This window comes from Pseudophryne corroboree, chromosome 1, assembly GCF_028390025.1.
Source record: "Pseudophryne corroboree isolate aPseCor3 chromosome 1, aPseCor3.hap2, whole genome shotgun sequence".
Classification (NCBI taxonomy): Eukaryota; Metazoa; Chordata; class Amphibia; order Anura; family Myobatrachidae; genus Pseudophryne; species Pseudophryne corroboree.
Genome location: NC_086444.1, coordinates 454,052,641 through 454,068,006, shown reverse-complemented (window position 1 = coordinate 454,068,006; position 15,366 = coordinate 454,052,641). Strand labels below are relative to the sequence as shown.

Here is a 15,366-nt window from a genome sequence, read left to right as displayed (position 1 = left end):
CTCAAAACTTTAAGCATTGTAACAGAAGCCCATTGAGTTACTTGACCCTGAACAAAGTTTGGTTTCTTGCTCTTCAATAGCATGACACACAAATAGTGAACACAAATACAAAATAACATAAGTGGCTAAATGTAATAGGGTCCGAGTTTGCTGGAGGTGTGGGATTTCGTCCGAGAATGCATGTCTTTTTAAAGCGGCAATCATTTTCAAAGCAGAACCAAGCGCATTCTCGGATGAAATTCCACACTTCTGGCAAACTCCGATCCTATTACATTTAGCCGAAGGTGTGCAGGCAGCAGAAAAGCACGGGCCCAATTTAGAACTGATCACTGTAGTGCATTTTTGCAGCAGTCTGCGACCAGATAGTCGCCGCCCATGGAGAGTGATAATCCGACCCGTGCAAGTGTGCGATAGCATGTGCACGGCATGCGAAAATTCCGCCATACAGTGAACAGCTGCAAATCCGTTTACAACTCACTCACCATTGAATGATTTTTCCATACTAAGCAGTCTGTGCGTAGCCCAGGACTTACTCCTATACAGCGAGACAAACAGGCTGTTTGGGTCCGGAGCTGACGTCACACACTCCCAGAAAACGGCCAGTTACCACCCACAACCACCGCTTCATGTCAATCACCTTTGCGAACGCCCGCGCGATCAAAGTTTTTGCACCACGCTGTCGCTGTTTGGTGACGCGCCTGCGCATTGCGGTGCATACGCAGTCTTTCGATAATTGGCCACAGTACAATTTCGACAGCGAACAGGTCTGAATCGGGACCCATGTTAGATGGTTCCTGTGGAAATAGTTATAGTACATATACCTATAGTTATATACAATGTTGCTGTATGACCGAGCATTGACTGGCAGGTTAATCCGTACTGCAGTGTGTAGATAAACAACTTTCAATATAATTTTCTTTAATTAGAACATTTTAATTTGAAATATTTTACTTGTTTCCAAGTTTTTAAATTCTTTGGTTTTGCTTGGATAAGAGAATAAATGAGAATGTGTTGATACTGAATGGGATTATTATGAAAGTATCAGGGTGATATAGAATGACTGGATGCCAAATGAAGTTGGAACCACCTTGTTGCGGGGGAGCTCCCATCCACAGACTGCACATTCCTGAGTTAGCATCCTTTTGATAAAATCACGGTCCTGTGACTCTCTCACTGCTTCCACAACATCCTGTAGGTCATAACGGCCTTCACCTTCCTGAAGCAGAGACAGAGCCAGCTCGGCACGACCCCAACTATGTAGAGCATACTCTGCAAGTAATCTCCGGAGAACTGCCTGTGGGAACACAAACGGTTAGTAATACAGAGAACAGCAGACTTCCACTTACTGTACACACTAAAGTCTGCTGCATAAATACTTGTCTATCTGTGGAATCCAGCTGCAAGCTTGCTTGCTCATCTTCCCATACACGACTTAGAAAGGGTACCAAAAGCGATGCTTGTAATATAGAGAGTGCCATTCCTACATCCCCAGCACTCTCAAAGAGGGCAGCAACCACTTTATCTAGATCCAGAAATCCTAGGGCACATAGTTCTTCCATCTGTTAGAAACAGCCAAATTGAAGACAAGGTTACAGATGCTCTTAAAATTCACTTAAAAACTAAGACTTCACTGGTAACGTAGAATGAGGGTTTGGGCCAAATGTAATAACAAATACATACATAAATATACATACACATAAGTCCCGTAAGCCTATAATGTATTACAAGACCCGTAGACAAATGAAAGCAGTCAACTTACAAGGAAGTGTTTACCTGACTCATTAATACCAGAAAAACAAAACCTCTATTTCTCATACGTTCTAGAGGATGCTGGGGACCACATCAAGACCATGGGGTATAGGCGGTTCCGCAGGAGCCATTGGCACTCTTAAGACTTTCAATGGGTGTGAACTGGCTCCTTCCCCTATGCCCCTCCTCCAGACCTCAGTTTTAGAAATGTGCCCAGGCAGACTGGATGCACTCTGAGGAGCTCTACTGAGTTTCTCTGAAAAGACTTGTTAGGTTTTTTATTTTCAGGGAGATCTGCTGGCAACAGACTCTCTGCTTCGTGGGACTGAGGGGGCAGAAGCAGAACCAACTTCCTAAAAAGTTTCATGGCTCTGCTTCTGGCTGACAGGACACCATTAGCTCCTGAAGGGTACTGAACGCTAGCCGTGTCTAGATGCTGACTCCCACAGCACGCCGTCACCCCCATCGCAGAGCCAGAAGTCAGAAGACAGGCGAGTATGAGAAAAATGAACTTCTATCAAGTAAGTGATGGCTGAGGTCCGGCGCGGCTGGCGGGAGTGCAGCACGCCATTGCTGCCCACACACACAGGCACTGTAGGGCGCGGGGGAGGGGAAGGGGGGGGGCGCCCTGGGCAGCAAACATATACCTCAAAACTGGCTAAAAGGGGGCATAAGGTGCCGCTGGCACAGCCCTACCCCCGCCAGTATAAATATTACTGTGATTACTGAGTGTAAGGACGCGCCATTGCGGGGGCGGAGCTTCTTCCTCAGGCAGCCAGCACACTGCTCAGCGCCATTTTCTCTCTCTCCTCATGCTGCAGAGAACACTTTGGTCCTCTCCTCCACTTCTGACAAGTACAGGGTGATATTTGGGGGGGCACAGTGCGTTGTGGTGCAATTTTACAGTGTGATTAAATGTATAAAAGCGCTAGTTGGCTGTGGGCATTCTGTGTTTACACTCATTACGGGCGCTGGGATTGTGAACTGGCTGCTCCTATACGGTGTTCCTCTGACAGATTTTACTGTGGGTCTGTCCCCAAATTAGTCCCAGTGTGTCTGTGAGTGTGCTGTACACGTGTGAGGCATGTCTGAGGCAAGGAGTTCCTCCCCGGAGGAAGCCATTTTAGGGACACAGACTTGTAATCTGGTGACGCTGCCGGCACACCAAGAGTCTGCATGGGTGAAAGAGATACGTGACAGTATGCATCGGATTAAAAAAAGATTAGATAAGTCTGAATCTAAGGCTGCATGCTGGAGAAAATCTGTGGAAGATGTGATTTTTCAGGATTCTGTTATTCCTTATGCAGGTGGCCCCTCTGGGCCACATAAGAGACCATTTGCGAATGGTCATCCCCACTCTTATTCAGGCCAGGAAAGGGGTAACGTCGAAACATTACCACCGTATTTGGAGAAAATATGTGTCTTGGTGTGAATCCAAGAAGGCTCCTACGGAAGAGTTTCACTTAGGACGTTTCCTCCATTTTCTACAGGCTGGTGTGGAAGCAGGCCTCCGATTGGGATCAATCAAGGTCCAGATTTCGGCCTTGTCAGTGTTCTTCCAAAAACAATTGGCCTCTCTTCCAGAGGTCCAGACCTTCGTGAAAGGGGTTCTGCACATCCAGCCTCCATTCTTGCCTCCAGTGGCACTATGGGACCTTAACGTGGTGTTGCAGTTTCTTCAATCAGATTGGTTTGAGCCTCTACAAGAGATAGAGTTGAAGTTTCTCACTTGCAAAGTGGTGATGCTTTTAGCCTTGGCATCCGCAAGGCGGGTGTCTGAGTTGGGGGCCTTGTCTCACAAGAGCCCTTACCTGATCTTCCATGAAGATAGGGCAGAGTTGAGAACTTGACAACAGTTTCTTCCTAAGGTGGTTTCATCGTTCCACATAAAACAACCTATTGTAGTGCCAGTAGTTACTGACACATTCACTGAATCAAAGTCTCTAGATGTGGTTAGAGCTTTGAAAATCTATGTGGCTAGAACAGCTCGTATACAGAAAACAAAGGCCCTGTTTGTCCTGTATGCTCACAACAAAATTGGGTATCCTGCTTCCAAGCAAATATGATTCAGCAAGCTCATACTACGGCTGGATTGCAGTTACCGACGTCGGTAAAGGCCCACTCCACTAGGTAGGTGGACTCATCCTGGGCGGCTGCCCAGGGGGTCTCGGCATTACAACTGTGCCGAGCAGCTACTTGGTCAGGTTCAAACACATTTGCAAAGTTCTACAAGTTTGACACCTTGGCCGATGAGGACATAAAGTTTGGTCAATCGGTGCTGAAGGGTCATCCGCACTATCCCGCCCGTACTGGAGCTTTGGTATAAACCCCATGGTCTTGATGTGGTCCCTAGCATCCTCTAGGACGTATGAGAAAACAGGATTTTGATACCTACCGGTAAATCCTTTTCTCCTAGTCCGTAGAGGATGCTGGGCGCCCGTCCCAGTGCGTACTTTACCTGCAGTTTAGTTATTAGAGTTACACAAGTTTTGCTGCAATTAATTCATGCCTGTTGTTGTGTGTTATGTTAAATGCCATGTGTGCAGCATGGTTGGGGGTGTGAGTTGGTATGTATCTCACCACTAGTATTAAAGTAAGTCCTTCCCTCGAAATGTCCGTCTCCCTGGGCACAGTTCCTATAACTGAGGTCTGGAGGAGGGGCATAGGGGGAAAAGCCAGTTTACACCCATTGAAAAGTCTTAAGAGTGCCCATGGCTCCTGCGGAACTGCCTATACCCCATGGTCGTTGTGGTCCCCAGCATCCTCTATGGACTAGGAGAAAAGGATTTACCGGTAGGTATCAAAATCCTGTTATTTACTATGGTATCCGGATGACAGATCTACATTGTCTAGTTTAGGGGTGGGCCACATACGGCTCGCTGTCTCCCCCCACTGTACAATGTGACCCTACTGACTACTTATCATTGAGCTAAAGTAGCTTCAAGCCGCAGTCGCCGATGAGAAGAGAACAGTCAAGTAACGGTGTGCAGAAGGGCATACTTTATCTGGACGAGACGACCTTGTAGACGTCAGGCATTGGCCATCAGCAGCACGAGGATCCGGGAAATCGGAATAAAGGTGCATTGTCTGCAGTGGCGGAGTGCCTAAGGTACTACGGCTGCAAAGCATCCCTGCTAGGTCTGCCTAGTATGCAGGGAGGAAGGGAGCTGCAAAGTGTGCCCACGGAGGGAGGGGTGTTCGGCAGGTAGCTATGGCCAAGGAAGGAGGGAGGAAGGAGCTAGTAACTGTGCCCAAGAATGGAAGAATGGAGGAGGGTGGGGGGGTTTGTGGGAGCTGGTAAATGTGCCCAAAGAAAGAGAGGAGAGCTCGTAACTGTGCACAGGGAGAGGAAGAAATAGGAGCTGCTAATATACTGGATGCTGTTTCTTTGTTTTCATCAGGTTTTTTTTTTTTTAATTACTGGCTTATAGTGGTTTCTGTACTTCTATTTCTTTTTGCTGGCCTCCACTATTAATAAGTGAATAATTAAATATATAATGCACAAGGGGGGATTATCTAGAGTTACAGCAGAAAAAACCCAGTATATAAATAAAAAAAGGGCTTATTGAGTGTGTAGCCCTAGAATATTCACTGGAAAGTGTTAAGTGGCCCCCAGCTGAAATAATTGCCTACCCCTGATCTAGTTATATAGTCAATAGGTCGACAGGTAGAATAAGTCGACAGTGCATAAGGTCAACATACAAATGGTCGCTGTTTTGGGGGGTTCACATGTTTTCCAACATTTGGTTGATTTACTATCCACGTGGACTATGATTGGGAATAGTAACCTGTGGCGAGAGAAGAGAGTCACCTTGCTAGAGTCTACGTTTCTATTCATGGTGGTCATAGATGTGACCATACAAAAAACAATAACATGTTCAGACCATTGCCAGATTGACCTTATCCACTCTTGACCTTTTGTACCTGTCGACCATATGGTCTTGACCAGTGGTTTCCAACCTTAATTGGGGTGAGAGCTACTTTCAGAAAAAAAACCCTCTGGAAGAGCTACCCCCTCCTCCCAATGCGCACGCATTCCTGTGAAAGTGGGTGTGGGTTCACAAAAGTAGGTGCGGTCTCACAAAAGTGGGTGTGATCTCGCAACAGTAATGCCCCCCCCCACAGTGCCAGATACACAAGTAATGCCCCTCAGCAGTGCCAGATACACAAGTAATGCCCCTCAGCAGTGCCAGATACACAAATCATGCCCCCCAGCAGTGCCAGATACACAAATCATGCCCCTCAGCAGTGCCAGATACACAAATCATGCCCCTCAGCAGTGCCAGATACACAATGATGCCTCCCAGCAGTGCCAGATACAGTTAATGCCCCTCAGCAGTGCCAGATACACAAATAATGCCCCCCAGCAGTGCCAGATACAAAGTTAATGCCCCCCGGCAGTGCCAGATACACAATTAGTGCAAGCTTACAATGCCCCCCAGCAGTGCCAGATACACAAACAATGCCCCCCAGCAGTGCCATACACAAATAATGCCCCCCAGCAGTGTCAGATACTCAAGCAGTGCAAGAAACAAATAACGCCTCTCCCCGCCCCCCCCCCCCCCAGCAGTGCTCACAATTGTTGCCCCCCGCATCCGCCGCTGTGTTTGAGGGGAGGAGATGAGGAGAGTCCACTGGCAGGTAGCCACAGTGCGTCTCCTCTGTGGCGCTGCTGACATCTCCGACCGCGCACACATTTGAATTATGGTGTGGACCGCCAGCCAATCAGGAGCAGTGAGCTCTGATTGGATGGCTGTCCGCACTATATTTCAAACGGGCGCACGGCGCGTGGTCGGAGATGTTAGCAGCGCCGCAGTGGGTACTTACTTCAGAGCGAGGAGACACGCTGTGGCTGCCTGCAAGTGGACTCTCCTCATCGCCGCCGAGAGCTACCTAGGAAGCGTTGCCGAGCTACCGCTGGTCTTGACCTATTGAATGTCTATCAAGACAGTGTAGATCTTTGATACCACACCCCTTGCTGAGTACAAGTAAATGCTATGAGAAATCACTCAATGTTCCAGTGAAGTTCTAATCTTTGATTAGTTATCTATAAGTAACGTGTTTCTTTTGGGTTGACTATACCTTGCGCCTTCGTTGTATAATACACAAATTCACTGCATCCTCAATATCGCCGCCACCAGAAACCCATGCACTATGAGCTTCCTCTGCTGTGAAAGCGCCCAGTTCATGTCCTGCTTTCTGTGACGCACCATCAATGACTCGTTCCAACACATACGGGAGTTCAGACTGCAGCCACGATAGAGGCACCTCTGTACCAGAGTACTGTATCGCACTGTACACCTCTTCAGGGGGAACACCACATGCCTCTCCTTCCTGAGAGACAGAGATAATAGATCAACATGTATTTAACCATACTGTCAGGTTGCACCTACATCACCTTATACGAAAAACATATCGCCACTCTGTACAAAACAATGGGGGTAATTCTGAGTTGATCGCAGCAGGAACTTTGTTAGCAGTTGGGCAAAACCATGTGCACTGCAGGGGGGATAGATATAACATGTGCAGAGAGAGTTAGATTTGGGTGTGGTGTGTTCAATCTGCAATCTAAAATTGCAGTGTAAAAATAAAGCAGCCAGTATTTACCCAGCACAGAAACAAAATAACCCACCCAAATCTAACTCTCTCTGCACATGTTATATCGGTCTCCCCTGCAGTGCACATGGTTTTGCCCAACTGCTAACAAAGTTCCTGCTGCGATCAACTCAGAATTACCCCCAATGTACAGATGTGTCCTCATACATAATTGCCGCAGTTGCGCCAAGCAGACCTTCTGGGTGCACAAGGTCCCGTATGATTCTGCTTGCGAAGAGCATCTTTTTCGCTAGAATAGGCAGCTTAGTCGCAAAGCAATGATATAAATCCGCTTCATGAGACTGCGCTGATTAATTTCATATGAGACTCTTGTACATCTGTATATGAAGTGCTATGATACAGCGGCCATGGCTTTTTACATCCTTATTCCAAAATGGAATAAATTCACTTTTTCCCTCAAAATTCTACACACAATACCCCATAATGACAACGTGAAAAGATTGTTTGTGAAATAATTGCCTACCCCTGATCTAGTTATATAGTCAATAGGTCGACAGGTAGAATAAGTCGACAGTGTATAAGGTCAACATACAAATGGTCGCTATTTTGGGGGATTCACATGTTTTCCCAACGTTTGGTTGATTTACTATCCACGTGAACTATGATTGGGAATAGTAACCTGTGGCGAGAGAAGAAAGTCACCTTGCTAGAGTCTACGTTTCTATTAATGGTGGTCACAGATGTGACCATACAAAAAACAATAACATGTTTGTGATTTTTGAAAATTTATAAAAAGAAAACTTAAGAAATCACATGTACATAAGTATTCACAGCCTTTGCCATGAAGGTCAAAATTGAGCTCAGGTGCATCTTGTTTCCACTGATAAACCTTGAGATGTTCCTACAGCTTAATTAGAGTCCACCTGTGGTAAATTCAGTTGATAGGACATGATTTGGAAATGCACAGACCTGTCTATAGAAGGTCCCACACTTGACAGTGCATGTCTGAGCACAAACCAAGCATGAAGTCAAAGAAATTGTCTGTAGACCTCCGAGACAGGATTGTCTCGAGGCACAAATCTGGGGAAGGGTACAGAAAAATATCTGCTGCTTTGAAGGTCCCAATGAGCACACTGGCCTCCATCATCCGTAAATGGAAGAAGTTCGGAACCACCAGGACTCTTCCTAGAGTTGGATGGCCGTCTAAACTGAGCGATTGGGGGAGAAGGGCCCTAATCAGAGAGGTAACCAAGAACCCGATGGTCACTCTGTCAGAGCTACAGCATTCCTCTGTGGAGAGAGGAGAACCTTCCAGAAGGACAACCATCTCTGCAGCCATCCACCAATCAGGCCTGTATGGTAGAGTGGCCAGACGGAAGCCACTCCTTAGTAAAAAGAACATGGCAGCCCGCCTGGAGTTTGCCAAAATGCACCTCAAGAGCTCTCAGACAATGAGAAACAAAATTCTCTTGTCTGATGAGATAAAGATGCCAGGCGTCATGAAAGAAACCAGGCACCTCTCATCACCAGGCCAATACCATCCATATAGTGCAGCATGGTGGTGGCAGCATCATGCTGTAGAAATGTTTTTCAGCAGCAGGAACTGGGAGACTAGTCAGGATAGAGGGAAAGATGAATGCAGCAATGTACAGAGACATCCTGGATGAAAACCTGTCCAGAGCGCTCTTGACCTCAGACTGGGGCGACGGTTCATCTTTCAGCATGACAAATACACTGAGCACACAACCAAGATATCAAAGGAGTATATATATACATATATATATATAAAACGTAAGAAATATAAAACACTATTCCAAATGGTGGATGGCAGCAACCTTAAACAATGTGATATGTGCTTGGATGGCACATAAACAGAATAAAATGAAACTAGTGAAGAACAAGGGCGCCTATTTAGTGTTTTTTTTAAATTAATATAAAGTGAATCAAGTGGTAATGTATGGACATCACTTATGTGATGTACCTGAGCTGTACCCGAGACCTCCTTATGGACAGATAAGCTCTTTTACTTAAAATTTTTGTACGTTTGCATTTTTTACCAATATTGGATTTTTATGAAAAACAGGATGTATCCGATTACATATACGGATTGATAAGCTTGAATCTTGTTACATTCTGTACGCTTGCACTTGTACCATCTGTTTTTATTTTTTATGTTTTATGTTGTATTAAAATTTGTGAAAAACCTTAAATAATCCCTGCTGGTGGATTTTTACCATTGAGGATTTGCTTATCCTTAGGAGGTTTTTTAGATACAACTAGCTCTATTTTTATGGTGAAATTTGCTTTGAAAACTGTACGCGCTATGTTATTTCTGTTTTATTTTTCTTTACACATGTGCATTGGTCATGAGACCGAAGAAAGTGTGTGTATCAGATAAGTGATGTCCATACATTACCACTTGATTCACTTTATATTAATTTAAAAAAAACACTAAATAGGCGCCCTTGTTCTTCACTAGTTTCATATATATATATATATATATATATATATAAAAAGTTATCTCTGTGGAGCGCACTTATTTTATAAACTGATATGATTAGATTGTTTTTACCGGATAGTTTATAAAGAGAGGATGACCTTACACATATCAACACCCATATTTAAAACACATACATCTTTTTATTGTTAGAACAATATAGTTCAAATTCACATTTGCATTAAAAAGGATTGGCAATAAAGATTTCTTTACATTGAAAATACAATTGTTTGTTTCAACGTTATTTATGTAAAAAAATAATAAACAAAAGGTTTCACCCAACGCGTTTCATCTTATAGCGACTTCTTCAAGGGTGTTTTCTAAATACCAGCTCTTTGTTTATTTTGAAAAGCTGTATCATTCATAGAGAATAAGGGCTTTAATTGAACCAATTATTGTGCTAGGAATTGTTTGTAAAATAAAATTAGAAAACTTGAGAAAAGAGGCTCCCATGATATGACGACATTTAGTGGGGTTTCTTATTTAAGGCCACCTGGTGAATTATATTTTTCTCCAAATTACGTATATATGAGTTGTTTATCAAGCATTGTTAAGTTTTTATTCCCGCAGTTTTTCTATATGTCTGTATAACACAAGAATCCACCTATGGACTGGATGTAAACAATTCCCTTTTGTTTCCAGCAATAGTCCTATAGGTCTGGATGCATAGGGATTCCACTATTGGATCGACAAGGGATCCGCTCTGTGTTGAAGCTTGCCTTTTTTGAAATATAGTAGTATTGATTTTTGCCAATTTAGAATCTACTAACTGATATAAAGTAAACAAAACTGCAGTAGTTGTATATTTAGAGCGCATGAAGGAATTACACTATTACATATATACCTAATCTATATCTATCTATATACATACATATGTGTATATATTATATGTGTGTGTGTGTGTGTGTGTGTATATATATATATATATATATATATATATATATCCTCCACAAGCAGCCGGCACTCAGATACTAAAGGCAGAATGGCTCAGGTGCTCCATCCGAATAATAATACAAAGTCCCCAATGAAAGACGGCACTCGGAGACTTGAAGATGCGCCTGCTGAATCGTGTTACAGATTCAGCGAGCAATAGTCTGCTTTGAAGCAGGGCCGCCAACCTTGTTGGCTGCATACAGGACAAACAGTGCTTCTGTTTTCCTGATCCTAGCCGTTCTGGCCACGTAAATTTTCAAAGCCCTGACCACATCCAGGGACTCGGAATCCTCCAAGTCACGTGTAGCCACAGGCATGACAATAGGTTGGTTCATATGAAAGGATGAGACCACCTTAGGTAGGAAGTGAGGACGGGTCCGCAATTCCGCTCTATCCATATGAAAAACCAGATAGGGGCTTTCATGTGATAAAGCCGCCAATTCCGAAACTCGCCTAGCCGAAGCCAAGGCTAACAACATGACCACCTTCCAAGTGAGATATTTCAACTCCACTGTTTTAAGTGGTTCAAACCAATGTGACTTAAGGAAACTTAACACCACGTTAAGATCCCAAGGCGCCACCGGAGGTACAAAAGGAGGCTGAATATGCAGTACTCCCTTCACAAAAGTCTGTACTTCAGGTAAAGAGGCCAATTCATTTTAAAAGAAAATGGATAAGGCCGTAATCTGAACTTTAATGGAGCCTAATTTTAGGCCCAAATTCACTCCAGTTTGTAGGAAGTGAAGAAAACGGCCTAGATGGAATTCTGCCGTAGGAGCATTGCTGGCCTCACACCAAGAAACATATTTACGCCATATTCGGTGATAATGTTTAGATGTCACGTCCTTCCTAGCCTTTATTAACGTAGGAATAACCTCATCCGGAATACCTTTTTCCGCTAGGATCCAGCGTTCAACCGCCATGCCGTCAAACGCAGCCGCGGTAAGTCTTGGAACAGACAGGGACCTTGTTGTAACAGGTCCTGCCTTAGAGGAAGAGGCCACGGATCTTCTGTGAGCATTTCCTGCAGATCCGGATACCAGGTTCTTCGTGGCCAATCCGGAACAATGAGTATTGTTCTCACTCCTCTTTTTCTTATTATCCTCAACACCTTGGGTATGAGAGGAAGAGGAGGAAACACATAGACCGACTGGAACACCCACGGTGTCACTAGGGCGTCCACAGCTACCGCCTGAGGGTCTCTTGACCTGGCGCAATACCTTTGTAGCTTTTTGTTGCAATCTGCGCGAAGACTTCTTGATGAAGTCCCCACTCTCCCGGATGCAGGTCGTGTCTGCTGAGGAAGTCTGCTTCCCAGTTGTCCACTCCCGGAATGAATACTGCTGACAGAGCGCTTACATGATTCTCCCCCCAGCGAAGATTTCTGGTGGCTTCCGCCATCGCCACCCTGCTCCTTGTGCCGCCTTGGCGGTTTACATGAGCTACTGCGGTGACGTCGTCTGACTGGATCAGAACTGGTCGATCGCAAAGTAAGATCTCCGCTTGACGTAGGGCGTTGTATATGGCCCTTAGTTCCAGGATGTTGATGTGAAGACAAGTCTCTTGACTTGACCAAAGGCCTTGGAAATTTCTTCCCTGAGTGACTGCTCCCCAACCTCGGAGGCTCGCGTCCGTGGTTACCAGGATCCAGTCCTGAATGCCGAACCTGCGGCCCTCTAGAAGGTGAGCACTGTTCAGCCACCACAGGAGAGATACTCTGGCCCTGGGGGACAGGGTGATCCGCTGATGCATTTGCAGATGTGACCCGGACCATTTGTCCAATAGGTCCCATTGGAATGTCCTTGCATGGAATCTGCCGTACGGAATGGCTTCGTATGTCGCCACCATTTTTCCCAGGACTTGGAGTGCAATGACGTATTGACACTTGTTTTGGCTTCAACAGGTTCATGACTAGAGTCATGAGTTCCTGCACTTTTTCTGTCGGAAGAAAAATCCTCTTCTGGTCTGTGTCCAGAATCATGCCCAAGAAGGGCAGACGAGTTGTGGGATTCAGCTGCGGCTTTGGAATATTGATAATCCAGCCGTGTCGCTGTAACACAGTCAGTGAAAGTGATACGCTGTTCAGCAACTTCTCCCTTGATCTCGCTTTTATGAGGAGATCGTCCAAGTACGGGATAATTGTGACACCCTGTTTGCGCAGGAGCACCATCATTTCCGCCATTACCTTGGTGAAAATTCTCGGGCCGTGGAAAGCCCAAATGGCAACGTCTGAAATTGGTAATGACAATCCTGTACCGCAAATCTCAGGTACGCCTGATGAGGAGGATATATGGGAACATGCAGGTATGCATCCTTTATGTCCAGAGATACCATAAAATCTCCCCCTTCCAGGCTGGCGATGACCGCTCTGAGCGATTCCATCTTAAACTTGAACCGTTTTAAGTAAAGGTTCAGGGATTTTAAATTCAAAATGGGTCTGACCGAACCGTCCGGTTTCGGGACCACAAACAGTTGAGTAGTACCCATTCCCTCTTTGAAGCAGGGGAACCTCTACCACCACTTGTTGAAGACACAATTTGCGAATCGCATGTAACACTAGCTCCCTTTCCAGGGGGGAAGTCGGTAGGGCCGATTTGAAAAACCGGCGAGGAGGCACCTCTTCGAATTCCAGCTTGTAACCCTGGGAAACAATTTCTATTGCCCAGGGATCCACCTGTGAGTGAACCCAGATGTGGCTGAACAGTCGAAGACGTGCCCCCACTGGGGCGGACTCCCTCAGGGGAGCCCCAGCGTCATGCGGTGGATTTTGCAGAGGCCGGGGAGGACTTCTGTTCCTGGGCACTAGCTGTGTTATGCAGCTTCTTCCCTCTGCCCTTACCTCTGGCAAGAAAGGACGATCCACGTACTCTATTGCTTTTATTGGAACGAAAGGACTGCATTTGATAATGAGGCGCTTTCTTAGATTGTGAGGGAATATATGGCAAAAAATTCGATTTACCTGCCGTAGCGACGAGGTCCGAGAGGCCATCTCCAAACAATTCCTCACCCTTGTAAGGCAACAACTCCATATGTCTTTTGGAGTCGGCATCACCTGACCACTGTCGGGTCCATAAGACACGCCTAGCAGAAATAGACATAGCGTTTATCCTGGAACCCAGTAAACTAATGTCTCTTTGAGCATCCCTCATATATAAGACAGCATCTTTTATATGCCCTAGGGTCATTAAAATGTATCCTTATCAAGGGTCTCAATATCCGCTGATAAGGAATCTGTCCATGCTACTACAGCACTACAAACCCAGGCCGACGCAATAGCCGTTCTGAGTAACGTACCAGAATGTGCGTAAATGGACTTCAAGGTAACCTCCTGCTTGCGGTCAGCAGGATCCTTGAGGGTAGCCGTATCTTGGGATGGTAGCACTATCTTTTTTGATAAGCGCTTCAAAGCTCTGTCTACCCTAGGGGAGGATTCCCACCGGATTCTGTCCTGCGACGGGAAAAGATACGCTATTAGAATCCTCTTGGGAATCTGCAGTTTTTTGTCTGGAGTTTCCCACGCTTTTTCGCATAATTCGTTCAGCTCATGTGATGAGGGAAAGGTGACCTCAGGTTTCTTTCCCTTATACACGTGTACCCTCGTGTCACGGACAGGGGGTTCCTCAGTGATATGCAAAACATCTTTTATTGCGATAATCATATATCGAATACATTTAGCCACCTTTGGCTGTAATTTTGCATCATCGTAGTCGACACTGGAGTCTGAATCCGTGTCGGTATCTGTGTCAACTATTTGGGATAGTGGGCGCTTCTGAGACCCCGAAGGTCCAGGCGACATTGGGACAGTCATGGGTTGACTCCCTGACTGTACCCCAGCTTCAGCTTTGTCTAATCTTTTGTTCAATAAATTAACATTAGCACTTAAAACATTCCACATATCCATCCAGTCAGGTGTCGGCACTGCCGACGGAGACCTAACATTCTTACACTCCCCCTCCTCCTTAGGTGAGCCTTCAGTCTCAGACATGTCGACACACGCGTACCGACACACCACACACACACACACAGGCAAGCTCTTTTCTGAAGACAGGTTCCCCACCAGGCCCTTTGGAGAGACAGAGAGAGAGTATGCCAGCACACACCCCAGCGCTATATGACCCAGGAAAAAATAAGAATTTACTCACCGGTAATTCTATTTCTCGTAGTCCGTAGAGGATGCTGGGCCTCCGTAAGGACCATGGGGAATAGCGGCTCCGCAGGAGACTGGGCACAACTATAAAGAAAGCTTTAGACTACTGGTGTGCACTGGCTCCTCCCACCATGACCCTCCTCCAGACTTCAGTTAGGATACTGTGCCCGGAAGAGCTGACACAATAAGGAAGGATTTTGAATCCCGGGTAAGACTCATACCAGCCACACCAATCACACCGTATAACTCGTGATACAATACCCAGTTAACAGTATGATAACAACTGAGCCTCTCAACAGATGGCTCAACAATAACCCTTTAGTTAAACAATAACTATATACAAGTATTGCAGACAATCCGCACTTGGGATGGGCGCCCAGCATCCACTACGGACTACGAGAAATAGAATTACCGGTGAGTAAATTCTTATTTTCTCTGACGTCCTAAGTGGATGCTGGGACTCCCTAAGGACCATGGGGATTAT

At 45.6% G+C, this 15,366-nt stretch overlaps 1 protein-coding gene across 3 annotated transcripts in view; it reads right to left on the bottom strand.

Annotated features, from left to right (window-relative positions):
• RNF31 (ring finger protein 31) overlaps positions 1 to 15,366 on the bottom strand; it is a 138,347-nt gene that overhangs the window by 41,307 nt on the left and 81,674 nt on the right. For 2 of the 3 annotated variants that reach the window (XM_063913642.1, XM_063913643.1), the window contains exons 10-12: positions 6,832 to 7,083; positions 1,377 to 1,559; positions 1,088 to 1,294 (exon numbers count right to left, since the gene is read on the bottom strand). In XM_063913642.1, the coding sequence (XP_063769712.1) occupies positions 1,088 to 1,294; positions 1,377 to 1,559; positions 6,832 to 7,083 (642 nt within the window). The remainder of the gene's footprint in view (positions 1 to 1,087; positions 1,295 to 1,376; positions 1,560 to 6,831; positions 7,084 to 15,366) is intronic. The other variant, XM_063913644.1, reaches the window with a different exon arrangement.